General features: G+C 36.8%; 2 protein-coding genes across 3 annotated transcripts; both read right to left on the reverse strand.

The window, feature by feature from the left end:
• Nucleotides 1-3,076: 3,076 nt before the first annotated feature.
• On the reverse strand, nt 3,077-9,871 carry LOC128610249 (E3 ubiquitin-protein ligase TRIM39-like). Of its 2 annotated transcripts, XM_053629447.1 has the most exons (8): nt 9,557-9,871; nt 8,733-8,819; nt 5,558-6,114; nt 5,206-5,301; nt 4,851-5,084; nt 4,592-4,754; nt 4,455-4,490; nt 3,077-3,823 (listed from the first exon to the last, which is right to left on the reverse strand). In XM_053629447.1, the coding sequence occupies exons 2-8, from the start codon at nt 8,794-8,796 to the stop codon at nt 3,276-3,278; spliced, it is 1,698 nt and encodes a 565-aa protein (XP_053485422.1). In that variant the 5' UTR covers nt 8,797-8,819; nt 9,557-9,871; the 3' UTR covers nt 3,077-3,275. The 2 variants fall into 2 exon arrangements, with proteins under 2 accessions (XP_053485422.1, XP_053485421.1); XM_053629446.1 differs by lacking the exon at nt 9,557-9,871 and having other exon boundaries at nt 8,733-9,498.
• Nucleotides 9,872-12,483: 2,612 nt separating this feature from the next.
• LOC128610250 (E3 ubiquitin-protein ligase TRIM21-like) lies at nt 12,484-20,517 on the reverse strand. The gene is made up of 8 exons (XM_053629448.1): nt 20,396-20,517; nt 19,737-19,836; nt 17,683-18,239; nt 15,890-15,985; nt 15,521-15,754; nt 15,262-15,424; nt 15,137-15,172; nt 12,484-13,646 (listed from the first exon to the last, which is right to left on the reverse strand). The coding sequence occupies exons 2-8, from the start codon at nt 19,801-19,803 to the stop codon at nt 13,102-13,104; spliced, it is 1,698 nt and encodes a 565-aa protein (XP_053485423.1). The 5' UTR covers nt 19,804-19,836; nt 20,396-20,517; the 3' UTR covers nt 12,484-13,101.
• Between the last annotated feature and the right edge of the window lie 4,635 nt (nt 20,518-25,152).

A 25,152-nucleotide genomic window follows, 5' to 3' on the forward strand; every position in this document is an offset into this window, starting at 1 on the left:
ACTTTAAAAAGGGAATATGTATTTCAAAATCTTACCAGAAAAAAAAAATTATATTCTCACCATTTAATAGATCATTAAATTTGTGAGGTGAAAATTTATTTAGTCTTAAATACAGGAGAGATGATCAATGGTGCTGAATTTATTTTTGTTTTTTTGTTTTTACCTCCTTTAGTGGTGATGATTTTTTACCTTCTTTTTTACCTCCTTCATTTGAACAAGGACTGAAGAATGGATAGAGTTTCTCAGTGAAAGACTGAGCAGTGAAAGAGTAGATATGAAAGCTGGACTTCACATCATAAAAGGAGACCAGACCCTCCTCATAATCCACAAACACCCCCACCGTCTCCACCTTCTCTCTCAGTGTGAGGGAGACAGGGGGATCAGTACAAGCCCTATACTCATTCTCATTCCTCAGTATCACAGCCAAGAATCCATTCTGAGGGGTCAGATTAAATGTTCCTTTCCTGTTACTGGACTCTGTGGCCACTTCAAGATCCCACTCAGGGTGCCAATATTAATGGAGGACACTGAATATAATACACCACCATTTACACAAGCTTAACTTCAAAATTTAAAAGGTGCTCCTTTGGCACTTTTTCAAATAAAAGCTATTTTGATCTTTACTTTCTTAATATGTATTAAATTACTTTCAAGCAAAATGCAACTTTCATTATAGGGACTAGCCGGTCTGAGCCATAACTTAAAAACTATCACAGTATTCCTATCGTCAATAGGCGTAAAAAGGAGTTATCAGAGGCACAAAGGGAGCGGAAGCTTCCAGAGCATGCTCTGAAGACCGAGTGCCCCACAAGGTGGGGATCGAGGCAAGCATGATAGAAAGAGTCCTGGAGCAGCAGAGGGCCATTGCTCATGTCTTGTCCACTGACAGAAAGGCCCGACAACTCATCCCCACATGGCAGGAGGCAGGACAGTGACGTCCTGGAGGCCATCAACAAATCCATCTGCCCTCTGATTGAGTTTACTGATGCGCTTTCCAGTGAAAAATATGTCAGTGTGTCCTTTGTAAAACCAGTCCTCCACCTTTTCAGCTCCTCTATCCTGAAAGTGAAGGATGATGATCCAGACCTAACACGCACCATCAAGACCAAAATCCTGAGCTACCTAGATGAAAAATACAAGGACCCCCTTACACAAGAACTGCTTGACATGGCCTCCGCTCTTGACCCACGGTTCAAGCTCAGATATATCAGTGAAGAAAATGTTGCCCCAGTCCAAGCCAGACTTACTTCTGAGATGGCGAGGACTGCACCTGCAGGCATGATGGTAGTAAGTGATTATTGTGATTACATACAATCAGATACAGAATTCAGTATAAATGAATTAAATGAAGTAGATTAAAATGTGCTACAAAATCAGCTGCTGTAATGTGCTGTAATCTACTTTCTGGATAAGGATGTTAAATATGTTTCATTAGATTATTGATCATTAGATTTACCAGACTCTTTTCATGGAGATGGGCCCAACTGATCCCCATGTTGAGACTGCTGAGGAGCCACTGAGGGAACCACACCAAGACCCTCACCCCACCACGAACAACAAGCTATAGCCTCTGAGCTACAGTCTTACCTACAATTAGACAACCTTGACAGTGAGGAGGATCCGCTGGACTGGTGGAGGGAACACCAGAGACTCTATCCATGACTCTTGAAACTGGCAAAAAAGTACTTGTGCATTCCGGCCACAAGTTCCCCTTCAGACAGGGTTTTTAGCACGGGGAGAAATGTAGTGACCTGTCTTCGCTCCTCTCTCAAGTCAGAAAATGTTGACAGGCTGGTGTTTCTTGCCAAAAACCTGTAAACACTGTTACTGTCTTTTCTGCATTCGCCTGAATTGCTTTCATTTGGTTGGATATTGTTACATTTGATTGAATATTTTCATTTGATTGATGGCATTTTTATTTCTACTTATCCTATATTTTGGGTACAATTTAATTTAGATTTTGCTTCTACGAGATGATGCCCCTTAAGGATCAGTCTAATCTGATGCAAAGATTTGTACATTAGCAGGAATGTAGTACAACATGGAGCTGAAAGCAGTGGTCTGTTTATTTAAATGTGAAAGTGCAATAATAATATATTGTCCCTAAAATCAGTGAATAATCGTGATAAATAATCGTGATCTCAATATTGATCAAAATAATCGTGATTATCAGTTTGGCCATAATCACGCAGCCCTACACTGACCAATCAGGTAGCGCTTCCTTCATGAATATTAATGAGGTTCCATCTGCCATCCTATGTTTAAGAAATTTGTTTTCCGAAAATGTATGGGATCAATTTCCCATCAAAAGTATTGCTATCACAGATCTAAATAATAATATGTATAAAAGTATAAAAAAAATAATAATAACTCCCTTTTTTGATTGATTGGCTAGAGGAGGAGTGTAGTGGACCAATGGTGATGCTAAAGCCCGCTCTCATTTACATGAAACTCGAACTGCAACATTTGGAAAAGTGGAGAATGTGGAAACAAGCGCGAACGAAAAACAACACAAGCGTTCAAAGAAAACATGAGCAGAAAATGTCAGAGAGCACAAAAACACAGCAATATAACCAAGGAAAACGATTTTGTGCACGATTCAAAAAACTTTGAATTCATGTTTTAGTTTTGTGCGATATAATTCTGTATGTTTTTTTTTAATGTTTGATTCACACTTATTATTTTTCGATCCGTGACCGCAATACTTTTGATGGGAAATTGATCCCATAAAAATAGACCACAACATTTCACCTTTGTTCCAGCAGATGGCAGAAATTAGTGCAGAGAGAGGATTCATTCATTCACTCATCACTTTTTTTATTATTATTTATTTATTTAAAGAACACAATAACCCTGACATGTTTATTTCTAAATAAAAGATGATTGTGTTTGTGTTTGATGAAGTTTGAAGGAGAAACACAGTGGTGTTCGGTTTTATCTACACAGACATCAGCAGCTGAACTTCATACATTTTATTGATCATATTAAATTCTGCAGTAAAACTCAGTGTGAACTGTAACTGATCTTTATTCATATTTGATTTATAGTGACAAAGTTCCACAATCATAATGTGTAAAAAAAAAAAAAAAACAGTCTGAAGGATTAAAATGATTTGTTTATCCAAAACAAACAAGCAAACAAAAACAAACAAGTACTAAAATAAACTGTACAGCACTTTAAAAGGTAATATGTATTTCTAAAAATTACCAGAAAACGTAAAATATTTATTTTTATTCTCACCATTTAATAAATGATTAAATCTGTGAGGTGAAAATTCATTCAGTGTTAAATACAGGAGAGATGATCAGTGGTGCTGAATTTTTACCTCCTTCATTTAAACAAGGACTGAAGAATGGATAGAGTTTCTCAGTGAAAGACTGAGCAGTGAAAGAGTAGATATGAGAGCTGGACTTCACATCATAAAAGGAGACCAGACCCTTCTCATAATCCACAAACACCCCCACCTTCTCCACCTTCTCTCTCAGTGTGAGGCGGACAGAGGGACCAGCAAGAGCCTTATACTGATTCTCATTCCTCAGCCACACAGTCCAGAATCCATTCTGAGGAGTCAGTGTAATGTCTCCCTTCCTGTTAATGTTCTCTCTCACGACTCCTAATGTCCACTTAGTTTTTCCTCTGACCTGCACCTCATAATAAAATCTCCCTGAGGAGAAACTCTGATTTCCCAGAACATTAACACAATAATTAAACCTCTGTGGTGTATCAGGGAGATCCTGTCGTGTGTCTCCATCTGTCACTTGTTTTCCATCAGCAGACAGGATGAGATCAGGATGAGCTGTATCAGGATCCAGAGTCACATCCACTGAGAGAAACACACAGAGTGAGATGTGAGTTTGCAGGTAAAAATATGAAATCATCATCAGTGGATCAGATTCATTAGGATTTATAAGAGGATTTGTAGAAGATTAAATAATGAAACATTTTAAATGATCTCTTGTAAAAAGATAAAACTTGTACAGTTGATGGTAGGAGCCTGTCAAAGATGAGAAATATAAAATGCTTTCCTTCTGAAACTTTATTTCATATTTTAGAGTCACATAACATGAGAGAAACACACACGCATGCACACACGTGACTTTTGTTTGCCTTGCACAAAAACATTTACATTTGATAGGCAAAGAAATTAAAGTTTAATACTCATGAATTTAAAAAAAAAAAAGGATAAAGTTAATCTGTGTCCAAACATACATGTTTCCTGCATGACTTTCTTAGTGAAATGTAAGAAGAAGATCAGTCTTTCTAAAGTAGAAAAGGGTTTAAGGGCTTTAGTGCATGGCAGTAATAGGGAGCTATAGTGAGGAGGATCATGAGAGACACTTTAAGACTTCCTTTTAGCTGGAGAGATCTACAAATGAAAATCAGTCTGATGATGCAGTGGTGTAATGCTGATATGTACATTTTAATATGAGAGGAAATCAGAAACCTCACTGTACCTGCATACTGCTGAATCCTCTTCAGTTCTGTGGAAACTAATCACAACAAAACATCACTTTCATTAGATTTAAGATCATTTTAATGCAACACATTTTAGACTTATGCCTAAAAATTATTAAATATGAAAGTTTCTCACCTGTTTCCTTTAACTTGTCATTGAGTGTTTTAGTGAGTTTCTCATTCAGAGTCTTCTGAAGCTGAGACAGAGCTGTCCTCACAGTGTCCCCACTCAGATCAGTGTTAATACTGATCTCAGTCCAGTTCTTGGTGTGTGGAGGGCTGCACATGGAGGAGTAAATCTACAGTAGAGCAGGAGAGAGGAGAAATCCCTCAGCATGGTGAGTGTTGTTCTGTGATGTTCTGCATTGCCAGTGAGCAGAGAGAGGAACACTGACCTGTAGGAGGTGGAGATGCTCCTCAGTGTGTGAGAGCTGCTCCAGCTCAGTGTCTCTCCTCTTTAGCACAGTGATTTCCTGCTCCAGCTCTTTAATGAGTCCTTCAGCCTGCCTCTCTGCTGCTTTCTGCTTCTCCTCCATCACCTCCAGCAGCTCAGCCTGACTTCTCTCAATGGAGCGAATCAGAGCAGTGAAGACTTCAACACTGTCTGCTTTCTCTTTCTCTGTGCTTCTCTAAAGGAGGAACACATTTTCACTTCCATCAGATAACACTGAATAGTGAAACAGTGTTTAATGCAGTTTGTTCATTTCTACAAATGAAAGTAAACTATACACAAGCTATTTTCCCACACACTTTGCTGAGCTCTACTGAGTGTTTGATCTCTTGGATCTTCTTCAGTCGGTCCTGAATCATCTGCTGCACATCTGTCTGTGTTTTCCCCAGCTGTGTCTGAGGACAGAGTAGAAGAAAAATAACTGACTTTATGCTAATTAAATTTGTCCCTCTATTTTGTTAAAAGTGACTTGTCATAATTTTCCCTATGTGTGGTGTAACAAATAATTTTCAGTAATAAATTATCATTATTGTCAATAAATTATTTTCTTGGAGCTGTTCTATCTGAGGTCAAAATCCATCTACCACTGGATAAATTTAATTGCAGTATCCATAAGAATTACGAAATCTGATATTAATCAGTGTTTCTCACCTTCCTCTCTCTGCTCTCCTCCTCTATAGGAACAGTGTTGTGATTCTTGTGGTCTGTCTCAGTGCAGAACTTACACACACACGTCTGATCATCTCTACAGAACAGCTCCAGAGCTCTCTCATGTTTCTGGCATATGTAGTCCTCCAGGTTCTCCATAGGGTTTATTAGTTTGTGTTTCTTAAGTTTGGGAACATGATTATGAAAATCTAGATGAGTTTTACACAAACTTGCACAACAATCCAGACAGGATTTCAGGGCCTTCAGCTTCTCTCCAGTGCAGGCATCACAAAGAACCTCAGGTTTGTCAGGACCACTTTTCTTCTTGAAGTGATCTGCAACCTCTCTCAGTGTTGTATTTATCTTCAGTTCAGGTCTCTTGGTGAATTTCTCTTTACATAATGGACAGTGACAGTGTTGACTCTTCTCCCAGCACTGTGTAAGGCAGCTCTTGCAGAAGTTGTGTCCACATGGAGTGGTGACTGGATCAGTGAACACATCCAGACAGATCGAACACTCTAGCTGCTCTTCAGACAGGAGACTGCTGGAGTCACGGGAAACTAGGTTTGATAGAACAAAAGTTACGCATTGTTTATAAATAGTGTAGAAATACTGTAATTAGTTTCAACCTTGTCTCTATACAGTAAACTGCATCTGTAGTGTAGGTGTGAAAATCACAGACCAGAATTTCTACATGCAGGGAATCTGCAGGTTTGAGATCATGAAATTTAAGCCTTCTAAAATTTTGTAGGGCAAAATAAAAGATGAATTAAGACCAAATTCGCAAATTAAAAAATGGTTTAAAAACACATTAAATCATTAATAATGATTTATAAAACTGTAGATACCAAAAATCAATACTGCAAAATCAAGACCACTAAGGCTACTTGTATGCCTCTGGACATGTTTATTTTAAAATAATGTACATCGATGTATTTTCCTTTTCAATAATGCAATACATTTTTATGGATATAGACATACACAAAGAGCACATGCTTAATATTCCAAATATCCTGCATTAAAATACAGGTGAACTACTTAAAATGCAAAGCATTGTGTAAACCACCACAATTTAGTGCTAAGACTTAATTCAATTGTATAGAAAACTGTAGGGATTAAACATTTTAATGGAACAATCACTATTATAATCTCGATTATGAATCTCTATAATTTTATCCCTAGAATGAATCTTTATAATTTTAAAGAAAATATCTCTTTGCTTGGTCTTGGTTGTTTTCTTTAGAATCTCATCAACATTGACCACAAACACAGCCTTGTTTATTGCCCTGCACAGTGTTATTTATTTATTTCTTTTACCGTAAAGAGCCAAAGTGAACCTGGTGATATAGCCTTCCACATATGAAGGTCTTCACAAGCTCGGAGTTGGGAAACATTGCTTTAAAAACTGAGTCAATAATGACTGCTATCATTGGAAGTGTATGAGTGATGATTCTCCAATGTCCGTAATACTAGATAACCTCTGCTTTCAAAGAAGGCCTAGAGCCGCAGATTGCTCAGATGTTGAATGATTACTGGCTGGAAGTTTGTACACTTGTATGCTAGTAGTTTCAGTACTAACACTGCACTTCTTGGCTACCTGACAGCAACAGGCAGCAATAGAATTTTGCTATAGCTCGCACATACTGTACTGCTTCAGCTTTTCCCCTTGCATGTGTCATTCCACGGCCTGAACACCCATAGAGCCAACTTTAAAGCATTTCTTACAAATGCTACAGTGGGTTTCCAAATCATTTCCTGCTACTACATTTAAAGAACTGATTATTTTCTGGCCACTTGCTGTTAGATTTACATTTCCCCAGTACTTCACATCCAGCTCAGCGCATCCTGTACCACTGTAGCAGCTCTGTTAGCATGCAAATCAGTTACCATAGTAACCACCAACCAATCAAAAACACATTTGTTCATTCAAACGTCAACTCTGTTCACACTCCACAATGTAAGACCTCTGCTAATTATTTTTAAGCCTTCTCCCCACCATTTATGATATGTAAGACTTTTCATGGCCTTAAATTTGTTGAAATTGAATGTAATGATTTTCCAGGCTATTCAAGGGCCCTGTACATGTTTTCCTGTACTGATACGAAAAAGGCTTTTTATTCTAATCTAAACTCACTTACACTTGAAGTTTAAAGGCATTTGTTGGTGTTATTTAATTATTTGCAAATGAAGCTCCATCCATCCATCCATCTTCTGCCGCTTAATCCTTTTCAGGGTCACGGGGAACCTGGAGCCTATCCCAGGGAGCATGGGGCACAAGGCGGGGTACACCCTGAACAGGGTGCCAGTCCATCGCAGGGCACAATCACATACACATTCACACACTCATTCATACACTACGGACACTTTAGACACGTATGTCTTTGGACTGGGGGAGGAAACCGGAGTACCCGGAGGAAACCCCCGCAGCACGGGGAGAACATGCAAACTCCGCACACACATGGCCCCTGTGGGACTCGAACCCCAGACCCTGGAGGTGTGAGGCGAACATGCCACCATGCGCCCCAATGAAGCTTTTACATAAGAAATAAAACACAAGCACCTGCATTAAAAAAAAAATAACTGAAAGGGTGGTGTGATGACACAAAGCTTCGTTATCATCCCAGAGTCGATTTTTTTTTTTTTATGGAAAACTGTACATGCTTGAGTGCTTTATTTCTCTTACATTGTATCACTGCAACACGCCAACAGTAACACTTTTTTCTTTAACAAAGTCACTTTTATCAGTCTGTAGTTACTTTAAATGATGTGGAGCACATGCAGACCAGATTCCTATATTTTTTACAACATATCTAATTATGGAATTATTTCATTATATATTTAAATATTTAACTAATAAATATTCCTCCATAGTTACACTATCATTGTCAATAAATAGCTTTCTGAGATGTTTGTGCATTATTACACAAGTGTTCTTCTTATCTGAAAACAGTGGCATAAAATCATCAGAAAAACAATTAAACCGTTCATTGAGATCATTTTTATAACAATTAATTTCAGCCAAAATTTCATATTGTGCCAGTCCTTCAATAAATGATGTAGCACATCCACCATGCAGTGCAAGTCATTGTGAATTAGTTGTTAGTACAGAAACAGTAACTTACTACTGCACAACTATTTAATAAATACAAATAAATCATATATAAGCTGTATAACTTACAGGAACCTGGTTCTTCCATGCTGCTCCTTCTTCCGCCTTTTGTTGGTGATGAAGATTCAGCCATTTACTTCTTCCTGTGTTTTGAATCTTTTCAGTAAGAAATCACATCATTCAGTTCACACATGTAACAGTATGAGGTGATAGTGATTAGTCTGTTTGACTCAGCATGCCTGTCTGCAGTGTTAAATATGAGCAATGACACTGGAAGCATTTAGACTGTGATATAAAACACACGTAAACATTCTTCATCTTCATTAGATTGTAATAAACACAGAATTTCACTGATCATTCTCACAGCTCTCAGCTCACTAACTGTATCATTCACAGTTTCTCACTTCCTGATATGTTTGTAGAAGTGTTTGTCTCACCCAGTGCTCACCTCTGTACTTCTAACACACACACACACACACACACACACACACACACACACACACACACACACACACTTACACTTTTAATCCAGTTAATTCAGTTTAGCTCACACATTTGGACAAATGTAGTCATTAAGCATAAAGTATAATTGTATTTTAACTTGTATTTAAGTGTTCATGCTGGAATCAGTTCAACACTCCACTTTTGAGCAGTTAATAAAATAAAGGAACCTTTGACTCTGTTTTTCAGCTTTGCTGTCTCGGTTGATCACTGATCATTAAATACACAGTATAAAAAACACAGTTATAATCAGTTTGTATTTCAGAGTCAGTATTTCAGCAGTGTGTTAGAGACCCTGTCTCTGTCTGATATTGTTAACATGTGCAGTTTCTCCTGATAAATCACACACTGACAAAACCTCTGAACTATAAAGCATTCACTGAAGTACATACCTTTATTTGTATACTGCATTTATATTCCAGAGTCAGTGAATATCCTGCAGTTAATTTCAGAAATTAATGTGAAAATAAGGGTTTCTTCTCGATGGGAGCTAACTGCTTTTCTACTTTCACTTTAGTCACTTCCTTGTTCACTTTGTAGTGGTTGATAAAGGGGCAGTTCCACATATGATCACAATGCAGTTTGTCTCCACCTCCCTGGCTTCACCTCTGCTCATATGTATTTATAATCATTCAAACTGCACATGAAATAACTATAATGTTATTTATTTCTCCTGCAGACTAACATGTGAAAATGACCAGCATGCCAAATTATTTACCGGCATAAAGTTGGGCTGACGTTGGGACCATCTCTAAAGTTACATATGACATTGTTAAACACGTTTCTAACTTCAATAGCATTTGAAGAGAATGACTTACAGTCATATAACCAACTATACAGTGTTCATGTAGGTGTCACTTATGATGCAAATTTTTTTTTTTTTTAGATTTTTGATATTCAATAAAATAAACTATCAAATCATGTGTAAATATTGCCATGTACAACCCCAGTTCCAAAAAAGTTGTGACACTTCCGAATGGGCTCATACACAAAATATACTATAATGTAAAGCTCAATAGCATTTGAAGAGAATGACTTACAGTCAGAAAACCAACTGTAAAGTGTTCATGTAGGTGTCAGGTATGATGCACTGGATCAACCTTATAGATTTTTGACATTTAACCCTACAATGATGAACGAAAAAGGTATGCACCTGCATGAACCAACATTTTTGGTAACTGAGTGCAATTTTTTGAAACAGTTGGTTTTGTGACTGTAAGTCCATCCATCTTCTACCACTTACTCCTTTTCAGGGTCATAGGGAACCTGGAGCCTATCCAGGGAGCACAAGGCAGGGTACAGCCTGGATAGGGTGCCAATCCATCGCAGGGCACAATCACATATACACTCACACACCCATTCATACACTACAGACACTTTAGACACACCAATCAGCCTACCATGCATGTCTTTAGACTGGGGAAGGAAACCAGAGTAGCCGGAGGAAACCGCACATGCAAACTCCACACGTGGGACTCAAACCCTGGACCCTGGAGGTGTGAGGCAGACATGCTAACCACTAAGCCAAATGTAAGTCATTCTCTTCAAATGCTATTGAAGTTAGAAACGTGTATACCAACGTTGTATGTAACTTTAGGGACAGTCCCTTAATTTGCAAATATCAAATGTCCAAAGTCAAGCCAACTAGTTCTTCTGAGCCATAAAGCAGGGTAATCAAAACCACTGCCTTGTAAACTGCAATTTTTGTTTCTAACCGAATGCCATGATCATCCCAAAGACATTTACATAGACTGCCAAAAGCAAGACTTGCCTTAGCCAGGCATGCACTTACATCATCAATATTTTACTTTTTACTTGTCTGTGGCTTTGAGTTTGATATGTCCTGCCGTGATTACTGGTCGTCCAGTCTTTCTGACTTAAATAGCACTTTAGTCTTCTTCAAGCTGACTGTGAGCCCAAATCTGCTTGCTGCCCATACAAATTTATCAAACAACAGCTGGGCATTGGCTTGAGTGTGAGCTAGAAGAGTGCAGTCATCTGCATACAGCAGTTCTTGAACAAAAGATCTTTGATCGAGCTTCAAACTGGCGCAACTTGAATACGTTACCATCAGAGTGGATTCCCAGTTCATAGTCTCAGAAGGTGACCAGTAGCATCATTGAGAAGAAAATGCTGAAGAGTAATGGAACAAGGACACAGCCTTTCTTTGTGCCTACATTGAGCACCAAGAGATTGAGCACAGCCTTCCAGCTGACTACAGAATCAGCTGAGTTAATGTTTTTTTTTTAGACAGCAAAGGCTTTGTCCTTGCACGCCTCCATGCAGGTCAAATTTGTGCAATTTCTTTCTGATTGTAGAAGCATTCATTTTGACACCAACAGTTGCAAAACTTACTAGCAGATCTTGTGATAAACTTTTGGGGTTCTTGGAGACTTCTTTTTGCATCAGATGGTCTGCTGTTGGGCTGAATTTGCTGGGACGGCCAGTCCTGAATAAATTGGCAGTTGTTTGAAAGCTGCACCTTTCAGATCTGCAATTTTTCCTTAGAGTGGAATGATGTTTTTTGAATAATTCAGAGATCTTTTTTAAATCCTTTGTTAGAGTCTTAGGCATCCACAGCCTTATTCTGAAGGCTTTACAGAACTCTACATCTTGGCATGATGACACCACACACCTCAATAACAAAGGGAACACCAGGCACTAGATATGAGAGGTATAAATAAGACAGGTTCCACCTGTACTCCCTAAGCAGACTCTAATCATTGGCACCCAATTTTGAACACCTGATTCTAATTTTATGGATTTGAAGGTGGGATAAATGTAGGGGTGTACTTACTTTGTCCATGTGACTGATCTGTTGTTGTTTTTTTGTGAATTTAAATTGCGAAAATTACTACAAAATGTCAATTTTAAGTGTCATTTGATAGAGTGTATCAACATTATTAATAGGCACAAATGTGCAGGATCAAATGTTTGTTTGTCCAAATATGTAAAACAAAAACAAAAAATCCAACAATTTCCATGGGATCTACATATTTTTTCACATGACTATATAATAGTCATTTTAATTTATTTTTAATCATTCTAATGTTGTTTAAATTAAAAAATATTGGTTTTCTATCAAAAACAATTTCTAAGTGATTCGAAACTTTTGGTTGTATTTTTGTTTGATTACTAAAAACAACAAAGATTTTGGGGAGAAACACATTTTTTGTGTGACTGATCTACACAGACCCCTGGGGATGCTCTTATTTTTAATTGATCATTAAATTCTACAGTCTAAATCTGTGTGAACTGTTAATGAATTTTATTGATATTTGATTTGTAATGACAAATCAAAGGTTCAACAATAATAATGTGTGAAAAACAGAATGTAGGATTAAAATTATTTGCTTAGATGAAAGTGTAGGTTAGTGTTTTTATTAAAAGACACTGGCAAATAGTTCCAAAATGTGAAGCAAAAATAACCATAACCAAGAGCAGGCAGAATGTCAGGTGATATATAAACAGTACAAAGTGGGCAAATCCAAAATCCAAAAACTAGGCAACAAGTCAAGATCAAAAAGAACAGCAAGCTAAAATTTACAAAGCATGGTAAGTCAGGTTACGGCACATTGAGCATTACTGCACAATGGGTTGAAAGTCCATAGTCTATTGAACTTCCAGTCTATTGGAAGGTCCAAAGTCTATTGGACAGTTTATGTAGGTGTGGGTGTGATAGGGAACAGGTGTGTGCGATTAGAACTCGGGTGACCATGAACATGTTGGTGGAGTGATTGTAGGCCGTAATGTGTTCTGGGAAGTGGAGTTTCTGTTTGATTCCATTGCTGTTACTAAATCCCAGGTATTTAAAATAAACTGTACAGCACTTTAAGTGGGAACATGTAGGCCTATTTCTAAAATTCACCAAAAAAAAGTAAAATATTTATTTTTATTCTCATCATTTAATAGGTGATAAAATTTTTGAGGTGAAAATTCATTCAGTCTTAACCACAGGATTGATGATCAGTGGTGCTGAATTTTTACCTCCTTCATTTAAACCAGGACTGAAGTAAGGATAGAGTTTCTCAGTGAAAGACTGACCAGTGAAAGAGTAGATATGACAGCCGGCCTTCACATCATAAAAAGAGACCAGACCCTCCTCATAATCCACAAACACCCCCACCTTCTCCACCTTCTCTCTCAGTGTGAGGGGGACATAGTGATCACCAGCTACATACTGATTCTCATTTCTCAGAAACACAGTCCACAATCCATTCTGAGGAGTCAGTGCAATGTCTCCCTTTCTGTTAACAGATTCTTTGGCCACTCCAAGTTCCCACGCAGTTTTCCCGCTGACCTGCACCTCATAATAAAATCTCCCTGAGGAGAAACTCTGCTTTCCCAGAACTATAAGATACTTATTAAACCTCTCTGGTGTATCAAGGAGTGTTTGCTGTTTGTTCCCTTCTGTCACTTGTTTTCCATCAGCAGACAGGATGAGATTGGGATGAGCTGTATCAGGATCCAGAGTCACATCCACTGAGAGAAACACACAGAGTGAGATGTGAGTATCTATTAGGGATGTCACGAGAACCGATACTTCGGTACCAAGTCGGTACCAACATTCTTAAAACGTGACGGTACTTGTTTTTCTGCAGTAGCATTAGTACCGTTTGTAACGAAAGAACCGAAAGTACCGAGGTTGCGAGTCTTCTGATGGGGCAGCAAATACGAGCAAATGTTTTAGTCGGTCCACAAGTGGTGAAGAAGAAGAGGAACGCCTACAAGCACACGGGAAAAACTACAGAAGTTTAGCTTAGCTTAACAAGTTTAGCTCCGCCCCAACTTGTTGAGAGAAAAGCTAGTATCAGTTTCTGTTGTGAAACCGACGCTATCGTTCATTCAAACAAAGCGAGGAAACACCTGGAATTTGGCGAAGCAACTGAAAGCGAAGCAACTGAATTCTATATTATGTTTGTTTGAGGCAGCTGGCATTGTAGCCGTGAAACCAGCTAACGTTATGCTCCATGTAATGTTTGCGATAGCCAGTTATTTGTTACCGACGCTAACGCATTGCGATGTTATAAACTATCTCCGAATGGGCCACCATGCATCTCCATTCAGCCCGTGTCCTGTCAGCTAAATGTAGCCTAATTTCACTAATAATTATTCAAATGTTCATGCTTTTAACAAATCGTTTTGGCCTGCCACCATATCAGTGAATTTAAACTAATGCTTGCATTCAGGGTATAAGGGGTGTGTGTGTGCGCGCGTTTAGGAGTGCACCTCCGGAGACTCATTGTCAGACAGTGTTTGATAACTAAAATACCCCCCCCCCCTCATTTGCACTGAAACATTTTATTTAAAAAATATATATATATAGGCCTATATATTTTTAAATGGATGACTTGGAGCACCAGCAAAGGTGCGAGCTCCTTTAATACTGTTTAAAAAGAATCTCAGGGGGATTCCTCAAGAAATCGGCTGAAAAATGCCAAGAATACATTTCTGGAAATTCTAGGCAAAAAGGGTGTCTACTTTGAAATTGTTAAAATACTAAATAATTTTGATTAATTTTGGATTTTTTTATCACAACATTTTATTATATTTTATTTTTTAATTTAATTAATTTATTTTATATTTTTTTTATTTGTGTCGAAAGTTTGGCCCTAGCAGTCAATATCACAAATTTGCTTACATTTAAACAGGGACCTAGAAATTGTGTAACATCTTGAATATTGAATAGTTTTTTTGTGTGTGTTTTAGAATTTTAAAAACTCTAAAACATTCTACATACATGTTTCCTGCATGACTGAAATGTAAGAAGAAGTCTTTCTAAAGTAGAAAAGGGTTTAAGGGCTTTAGTGCATGGCAGTAATAGGGAGCTATAGTGAGGAGGATAATGAGAGACACTTTAAGACTTCCTTTTAGCTGGAGAAATCTACAGATGAAAATCAGTCTGATGATGCAGTGGTGTAATGCTGATATGTACATTTTAATATGAGAGGAAATCAGAAACCTCACTGTACCTGCATACTGCTGAATCCTCTTCAATTCTGTGGAAACTAATCACAACAAAACATCACTTTCATTTTTATGCAACACATTTTAGACTTATGTCTGAAAGAAAATGTTAAATCTAAAAATTTCTCACCTGTTTCCTTGAACCTGTCATCCAGTGTTTTAGTGAGTTTCTCATTCAGAGTCTTCTGAAGCTGAGACAGAGCTGTCCTCACAGTGTCCCCACTCAGATCAGTGTTAATACTGATCTCAGTCCAGTTCTTGGTGTGTGGAGGGCTGCACATGGAGGAGTAAATCTACAGTAGAGCAGGAGAGAGGAGAAATCGCTCAGCATGGTGAGTGTTGTTCTGTGATGTTCTGCATTGCCAGTGAGCAGAGAGAGGAACACTGACCTGTAGGAGGTGGAGATGCTCCTCAGTGTGTGAGAGCTGCTCCAGCTCAGTGTCTCTCCTCTTTAGCACAGTGATTTCCTGCTCCAGCTCTTTAATGAGTCCTTCAGCCTGCCTCTCTGCTGCTTTCTGCTTCTCCTCCATCACCTCCAGCAGCTCAGCCTGACTTCTCTCAATGGAGCGAATCAGAGCAGTGAAGACTTCAACACTGTCTGCTTTCTCTTTCTCTGTGCTTCTCTAAAGGAGGAACACATTTTCACTTCCATCAGATAAAACTGAATAGTGAAACAATTGTTTTAAATTTCATGTCTACAAGATAAAAAGAAAGCTACTGAATGTAGCAGCTATAAACTCATGTCATGTTGTACACACTTTACTGAGCTCTACTGAGTGTTTGATCTCTTGGATCTTCTTCAGTCGGTCCTGAATCATCTGCTGCACATCTGTCTGTGTTTTCCCCAGCTGAGTCTGAGGACAGAGCAGAAGACAAATAGTTTAATTAAAACGCAAATTCTCAATATTTTTCTGCCATGTGTGCTGTAACAACTATTTTTTATTTTTTAAAAAAGAGTTGTTTTTAGGAAGATTTACTAACATCTTTTTTTCACAGCTGAAGCTGAATACAAATCATTATCGTCCCTCTGAAAGTATGGGAACAGCAAGGTCAATTCTTTTCTTTTAGCAATACACTGAAGACAGTTGGGTTTTATATCAAAAGACGAATATGAGATGAGATTATAGATCAGAATTTCATCTTTCATTTTCTTAAATGTACAGCTAGATGTGTTAAAGAGCTTATAGCATGGCACCTTTGGTGGCAGACTACCCAATTTTTGGTAAGCAAAAGCATAGGTACAGATAGTCTTGAAGTAGATTAAAGTAAACAGTACTTAATATTTGGTTGCATATCCATTGATGTTACCAAACTGTTGCATTCTTCTTTTGTGATGCTTTTACTTCAACCTCTTTCAGTTGTTGTTTGTTTTGGGGGATTTCTCCCTTCAGTCTCATCTCCAGGAGGTGAAATGCTGCTCATTTGGGATAAGATCTGGTGATTTACTTGGCCAGTCTAAAACCTTCCACTTTTCCCCCCTGATGAAGTCCTTTGTTGTGTTGGCAGTGTGTTTTGGATCATTGCCTTGCTACATGAAGAAGTTCCTCCAAGTTGAATGGATTTATCTGTAAATTGGCAAATGTTTCTGTAGACTTCTATATTCATTCTGCTGATACCATCATGAGTTATATCATCAATAAAGATTAGTGAACCTCTTCCAGAAGCAGCCATACAAGCCCAAACTATGACACTACTGTACCTCCACCATGTTTCACAGATAAGCTTGTATGTTTTGGATCATGAGCAGAGCCTTTCTTTCTCAACACTTTGCCTTTTCCATACTTTTGTACAGGTTAATTTTGGTTCCAGAACTTTTGTGGCTTATCTTTGTAATTCCTTGTGAATTCGAATCTGTCTTTCTAATTCTTACTGCTGATGAGTGGTATGACCTTTATATATCTGGTCTTGAAGTCTTCTTCAAATGGTGGCTTGTGATACCTACTTCCCTGTCCTGTGGCAATTGTTAATGATGTCACTAACAATGCTTGTGTAATGGGTCTGATCAGTTTTAGCTCTTTTCTCAGCTTCAAAGTGGTTTGCATTTCTCTCAAAGACAGCTTTCTGGCCATGATGATTTTTCCTTTTTTAACAACAAGTGCAGTTGCAGAGGTGAAACCCAGGTCTCAAACCAAGTGTAGATATTTAGACCTATTAAAACAATCAATTTAACAGGGCACACCTGGGCAACAAGAAATAACTGTCAGTCACATGTTCCAATATTACTGATCACTTGGAGGGGTTTAAATAGAAGGTGCCATGTATTAAGTTGTTTAACACATCTAGATGTAAATATCAGGAAATGAAAGCTGAAATTTTATTTGTCAAAATTTTCATCAAAAATTTCATCAAAATTTTCACAATATTCATCTTTTGATCTCAAACTCAAATGTCTTCAGCAAAAAATAGAATTGGCCTTTCGGAGGGGAATGTAACTGAATAGTAGAGGGTAAAAGACAGTGGTTATTAATGGAATTTGAACTACCACTAGATTAATTAGTTTGCATCTACAGTATAAAATGAATGTCCAAAGCTAATGTTAATCAGTGTTTACCTTCCTCTCTCTGCTCTCCACCTCTATAGGAACAGTGTTGTGATTCTTGTGGTCTCTCTCAGCACATAACTGACATACACACGTCTGATCATTTCTACAGAACAGCTCCAGAGCTCTCTCATGTTTCTGGCATATGTAGTCCTCCAGGTTCTCCACAGCATTTATTAGTTTGTGTGTCTTAAGTTTGGGCATATTATTATGAAACTCTAGATGAGTTTCACACAAACTTGCACAACAATCCAGACAGGATTTCAGGGCCTTCAGCTTCTCTCCAATGCAGCCATCGCAAAGAACCTCAGGTTTGTCTTGACCACTTTTCTTCTTGAAGTGATCTGCAACCTCTCTGAGTGTTATATTAATCTTCAGTTCAGGTCTCTTGGTGAATTTCTCTTTACATAATGGACAGTGACAGTGTTGATTCTTCTCCCAGCACTGTGTAAGGCAGCTCTTGCAGAAGTTGTGTCCACATGGAGTGGTGACTGGATCAGTGAACACATCCAGACAGACCGAACACTGCAGCTGCTCTTCAGACAGGAGACTACTGGAGTCACAAGAAACTAGGTTTGATGGAAAAACAATTATGTAGTTACATAAAATGATGTGGAACACATGCACAAATGTAAGTCCCTGCAATCACTCATGTTACAGCAGCTATAAACCTGTAATCCTTCATCAATAATTACCTCTTTCTTGTTTCTTGTTTCAAATAATTACATGATATTCAGTGTTTACTTATAAAGAGCACACTGGAGATGGCATGGACTCAGCAGGTTTGTGTAAAAGCTGATCCATATTACAGCAAATCCATCTGAGACTTATCGAAACACGTGCTTCAATTAAAGGGTTTAAGCTCAAGGAAAATGTGACCTTTTGTACAAAGTTAACATGTTCAATATAAAAATTAGCTAAAATTTCACTAGTGGCTTAGAAATACTGCAGAATGTTAAATATTCAAGATAGTGAACATTTGCTTTCTTTGTTTTACATTTTTCAAAATTCTAAAACTTTCAGAGTCCCAGATTTTCAGTGCAGTCTCAGACTTTCTTTGTTATATTTTTACAAATCTTGTTAGGTTACATTAAATTAAGTCGGTCATAATTATTAAATTAACCTGATCAGAATTAACCATTACATTCCATAATCATATGTTTCCATTTAATTTTATTTGGTCAAGTTGAAAATATTGGCAAACACAAACAAGATTCATTCATGCCATCATATATCAATTATTTTACTTGATTAAAGGCTTTTATCAATAATCTAGTCATGTTTTGTGGAATTACACACTATTATTAAATAGTAAAGTCCTTAAAGTAGATAAATTTAACAAATGCGACAAAAATATTATACTTGGTTTATAATATTTATTTATTGATAACAATTATCCAATATTACATATCTGTGAGTTACAAAAGTATGTTAAACTTTGCTTTCAGGATCTGGTGTGACCAAAATAACTGCTAGTCCTAGAGTTTCACATACTTTTGCTACTCACAGATATTTAATATCGGATTATTTCCTCAATAAAAAATGACCAAGTATAATATTGTCTTTTTTTCACTTGTTTAATTGAGATCTATTTGTCTACTTTTAGGACTTCTGTAAAAAATCCCGTGATTCTCTGTATAGTTACATGATCAATATGAATAAATGGCTGTTCTTCCAAAGACGGTTGAGCATTATGTGTTATTCTTAAGATATGAGTGGCATAAAGTCAACCGAAATGACAAGTTAATCAATAATTGCAATTGTTTGTATAACAATTAATTGTCAGTCAAAATATCATAATTATGATAATCATTAAATGATGTAGCAAATCCTAATGCACAAGCCCTTATGAATTAGTTATTAATATAGAAACAGCAACTAAGTACCTAGTGCATTAATATAATCCTGTGACCTAACCTGAAGCCAGCTCTAGAGCCATGCCATTATAGACAATATAATCAACACCTTCTGACCAATCAGAATCAAGAATTTAACAATGTTGTAGTAATGTATTATTTATTTATAATAATAAATACACAAAAACTCATGCATAAACTTTAGCTTACATGAAGGTGGTCCATCTATGCTGCTCCTCCTTCCTCTGGCTTTTGATGTTGATGAAGATTCAGCCATTTACTGTCTCCTGTACCTTTTTATTTTTTTAATCTTTTCAGTAAGAAATCACATCATTCAGTTCACACATGTAACAGTATGAGGTGATACTGATTAGTCTGTTTGACTCAGCATGCCTGTCTGCAGTGTTAAACATAAGCAGTGACACTGGAAGCATTTAGACTGTGATATAAAACACACGTAAACATTCTTCATCTTCATTAGATTGTAATAAACACAGAATTTCACTGATCATTCTCACAGCTTTCGCACTTCCTGATATGTTTGTATATGCGTTTATGTTTCACCCAGTGCACACCTCTGTACTTCTAACACACACACACTTACAGCTTTCATCCAGGTAATTCAGTTAAGCTCACACATTTGGACAAATTTAGTCATTAAGCATAAAGTATAATTGTATTTTAACTTGTATTTAAGTGTTCATGCTGGAATCAGTTCAACACTCCACTTTTGAGCAGTTAATAAAATAAAGGAACCTTTGACCCTGTTTTTCAGCTTTGCTGTCTCATTGGTCACTAACCCAGTTTATCCTGATAAATCACACACTGACAAAACCTCTAAACTATAAAACATTCACTGAAGTACATACCTTTATTTTTCTTGCCTCTTTTCAGGGAGTGAGAATTTTCTTAATTTATATTTCAGAGTCAGTGAATATCCTGCAGTTAAACAGTTTTATTATTTATTATAAAAAGAAGAGTTTCTTCTCGATGGGAGCTAACTGCTTTTCGCTTTCATTTCAAAAGGGCGATGGCATGTGTTCACTTCCTAGTGAACCGAGTTGAGAAGGAGGTGGTTCCATGTATCATCATAGTGAGGTCTGTATAAATTGGTAGTATAAATCTGCGCAAAAATTGCACAGACAATTCACAATTCATAATGTATTATATTCAATTATAATCACACTATTCTTACCATGTCATAGTCATAGTGTATCACTTACAAGAGCAATTTGTGAAAAGGTTTATGCCATTTTCAATGAATGAAGCTTTTCTCTGATAGCCAAAAGACACTCAATGTACTTTGTAATTACACTGTAATAATTACATTATTTGCATCATATTATTATATTATTTTATTTCGTTTGAACAAAAATACTTTGAATTCCCCCAGTTGCAAGTACACAGTTGCTATCACATGACCGTCACTCTGCCAATCATTAACAGGTCCGTCTCTGTGCCCAGTCTCCTATTTAAGACAGACAATCAGATGGGGAAATTTGATTTAAAAGCATTTAAATAAATATATACATATATAACTGTCATGAAAGGCAATATAGTAATTTTGCGGGGAAAAAAATACACATGACCAAAAGTATGTGGCCAACTGATCATACCAATTTGTGGGTCTTCCCCAAACTTTTTCAATAAACCTGGAAGCACATAATTGTATAAGATGACTCTGTAAGTTTGCAGTATTTATCATTTGCTAGAATTTGACTTGCTGCCCAGCAAGTTATATGTTAGCTGCTGAAATGTATGGTAGCCTAAGCAGGCATTAGCAAAGGAAACAGGCTTAGTTTAATTTAGTTAAAAATAGCCAGTTAATGTTAGCAATTTAGCTAACCTTACCTCAACATGCTTTTTTTTTTTATATTAGATTGAGTTCATGCCTTCTAGGGAGGCAAAGAGGCTGCCCCATTTTAGTTAAGTCTTGGTTACAGCAGCATATTGGAACATTTTAGTGAAATAGGGCCAGAGTCGCTGATCCTCAAGTTCAACATATATTGGCACGATTCTAGATATTTTTTTCTATACTATTGAAAATGTTTGGATGCTAAAATTAAATGATTAGATGCTAAGCTGAAATGAATGGATCCTTAACAGAGCCCATTGAACTTATATATAGCATATACTAGTCGTTGACAGGATGAGGGAAGAGACCTTTGAGATTTGTGACAAGGTGTAAATAAAATTGTAAGCAGTTAAAAGTGTTTTTTTTTTTTCTTGGAAATGTAATTAAGTAGGAGTACAAATATTCAATAATAATATTCAATAATATTCAATAATATTCAATAATACTCAATTGAACTGTAATATGGAAAAGTAATACTTAAGTATACAGTAGTAACAGCGTTCAATTAAGTATTGTAACAAAGTACTATTACTCGAGTATTTTCCACCCTGAGCATGATCAAGCAGAGCAGTGAGGGTGCTAGCATGGCCTGCCTGCAGTCCTGACCTCTCTCCTATTGAGAATGTGTGGTGCATTATGAAGCCCAAAATAAGACAACGAAGGACCCATACAGTTGTGCAGCTGGAGAAATGCATAATTGTTGAATGGGGAAAAATTCCACTTGCTAATCTTAACCAACTTGTCTTCAGTGCCCAAACACTTAATAAGTGTTATTAAAAGAAAAGGTGATGATACACAGTGGTAAACAGTCAACTGTCCCAACTTTTTTGGAGTGTTTTGCAGTCATCAGATTTGAAATGAGTGAATATATCCATCCATCCTTCTTCTACCACTTACTTCTTTCCTGGAGCCTATCCCAGGGAGCATCGGGAACAAGGCGGGGTACACCCTGGAGAGGGTGCCAGTCCATCGCAGGGCACAATCACATACACACTCTCACACCCATTCACTACGGACACTTTAGACACGCCAATCAGCCTACCATGTAGGACTTTGGACATGGCCCCGGTGGGACTCAAACCCCGGACGTGTGAGGTGAACGTGCTAACCACTAAGCCACCGTGCACCCTGAGTGAATATATGTATTTTTAAAAAAAAATTAAATTCACAAAGTAAAGCATCAAATAAAGTGTTAATAATGTGTTTTCAATATAATACAGGGTGAATTGAATTTGTAAATGACTCTTTTTGTTTGTTTTTTGCATTTTTTTTGCATGTCCCAACTTTTTCAGAATTGGGGTTGTATTTAATTGCAAAACACACACACACACACACACACACACACTCACAGAGTAAAGCTTATTACAAGGAGACATGAGGTGCTTTTCTGTGATAATTATTGTTATCACATTATACAGTATTGTGTACAGTATACACTATCTAGGATGCATTCCCACCTCTCCAGATCCACCTGACCAGGTTAAAGAACTTTTTATTTTCGTTATTTTTTTGTTTGTTTGTTTATTAACTACGCTAATCATAAAACAAGTATCACTGTTGCTTTGATTAGTCATATGAACAGAAAATTAAGCCTCAGTGAAGTGTGACTTTCAACATTCCCCAGACATTTGAGGAATAAACGTAAATGCTCACATTACTCGACTCGATTTAAATGATTTCAATTTAATCACTTAAATCATTTAAATAATGCTCTACCTACTCATTGTTTTAGAAACAGATAGAAATAATTAGAAATACTTTCTAATTACAATTTACTTTTGCATACTATGTTTATACAGCTCACAAGCTACTGTGGCAAGTTATTTTCCAAAAATGATTTTTTTGACAAATGAGACGTTTGGGTAAGAACAGATACTTTCAAAAACCAATTATATATGTATCTTCATCTGTTTTCTCATGGTTGTTTGTGGTAAATAATGACAGAGCAAATAGTAGGTTAGAAAATTTGGGCCTATTTGTACAGCACCTAAAGAGTTTAACATGTAATGATCGTTTGTTTTTAATGGCATATGAAGAAAAATGTGAAAATACACACAGAAACATGTCAGAAAAGACAGAATAAATGTGCATATTGACGTGACTAAGAGGAAGTGGTCCCAATACAATTACCAGTTCAGGGTGCCATATTGATTACACTTTGGTTGCTTGCAGGATTCCACTCTTATGTCCAGTGGAGAATAAAATGTAAATACAACACGGCTGCCACTAGGGGGCGAAATCCGACCGTCATATCCCGAGGATGCGTGCACTGAACAGGCGATATGAGATTTCCATCCTTTTTATAATATTAAAATAAATTCAGATTAACTGGGACAGTTAAATTTAGCAGCATTTATTTTGTTGCCTGATGACTTAAGACAAAGTCAAAACCTATGCTACTCTGTCCTTGCAGCGGAACTACTGGACTTAATTCATCTGACACCATTATAAGAGGGCGTGGCATCAATAGAAAGTTGAGCAGAAAAACCTTGAGGTAGGATAAATAGCATAGATGTTTATTTTTCTTTATATATATTTTATAAACAAACAAACAAACAAACAAATAAATAAATAAAATATATTAATTTGGAAAAGTATTTTCCAAATTAATATATCTATTTATTTATTTATAGATTTTCTAAACCTGGTTATTGTTGTTATTGCTGTAAGAAATTACAGAATGTTACTCAGGTCAACATTTTAATATGTATTAATATATACTTAGCCTATTGTATTTATACAATATTAGAATATGTTTATGATGATTTGTTGTTGTTGTTTTCTAATCCCTTTACTGAACCCTGTTGTTTTTTGTTGTTTTTTTCTAATCCCTTTAACTTACTTTACTGATCTCATAGATGCTACTTGTAATAAGGTTTTAAACATGCACTGAGGATGAAATTAAAGGCCTACAATAAAAACATGTGATCCAAATTACCAAACATGTCATTCAATGGTCTTGACAAAAGGGTAAAGCAAGTCATGTTTCTACACAATATGATATAGGCCTGGTATTTTTCCTTCACATGTAGGTAGTCCACACCTTGTGGATTTCAGCTATGGATCATGTGTTGGGAAGTTTGTTTATTAATGGCAGGCAAGTTTACAATATGAAAATGCAAAAACTGTCCCAGTATATCTGAATTCACCTTATATGCAAAGCATGCTCATTTTTACATTTATTTAAATAGATTTTATTACAACCAGAACGTTATTTTGTTAAGGAAGGCAAAATAAGTATGTTTTAATGTGTAGGCTACTTTTTAAATATGATCCATTTCAATAATAATATCCGTAATAATAATAGGAGGAGGAGGAGGAGAAAGAAGAAGAAGAAGAAGAAGAAGAAGAAGAATTTAATCCTAACTAATATAAATTCTATTACTACTAAAGTGTTCTTTAGCCTAATCTTGAAACTGAATGTCTATATACTAAGTTAGTCCATTATGACCAGGTCTTGGCTTTTAAATGCACTGATACATGCATACTGTTCACGTTGATGAAATATTAACACCCTACAAATGGGCTTACTCTAGGTATTTCTAACCTTCTATGGTACATTTGAATAATAACCTATTACAATACATTGTGAAATTTCGTAAGTGCATTGAATTTTCTCCACTCTGCTTTCATATTTAACTACAATATAATGATAATTCCAAAATTTATATGAAAATATTTATTGATTTACAGCTCCCATTAAATCATTAACGGTGGCATCGTGGTTAGCACGTTCGCCTCACACCTCCAGGGTTGGAGGTTAGATTCCTG

The sequence above is a fragment of the Ictalurus furcatus genome, chromosome 7 (assembly GCF_023375685.1).
Source record: "Ictalurus furcatus strain D&B chromosome 7, Billie_1.0, whole genome shotgun sequence".
Taxonomy (NCBI): domain Eukaryota; kingdom Metazoa; phylum Chordata; class Actinopteri; order Siluriformes; family Ictaluridae; genus Ictalurus; species Ictalurus furcatus.

Bases quoted from the DNA above. Each gene is read 5' to 3' on its own strand.
- LOC128610249 (XM_053629447.1), bottom strand. From the start codon at position 8,796: ATGGCTGAATCTTCATCACCAACAAAAGGCGGAAGAAGGAGCAGCATG. The intron at 4,755-4,850 runs GTCAGTGTTCCT...GCTCTACTGTAG, and splicing joins AGCATCTCCACCTCCTACAG to ATTTACTCCTCCATGTGCAG. The intron at 4,491-4,591 runs GTGAGAAACTTT...TGTTGTGATTAG, and splicing joins TGACAAGTTAAAGGAAACAG to TTTCCACAGAACTGAAGAGG.
- LOC128610250 (XM_053629448.1), bottom strand. From the start codon at position 19,803: ATGGCTGAATCTTCATCAACATCAAAAGCCAGAGGAAGGAGGAGCAGC. The intron at 15,755-15,889 runs GTGTGTACAACA...TTCCTCCTTTAG, and splicing joins ACTCAGTAGAGCTCAGTAAA to AGAAGCACAGAGAAAGAGAA. The intron at 13,647-15,136 runs GTACAGTGAGGT...TGTTTCTCTCAG, and splicing joins GAGGATTCAGCAGTATGCAG to TGGATGTGACTCTGGATCCT.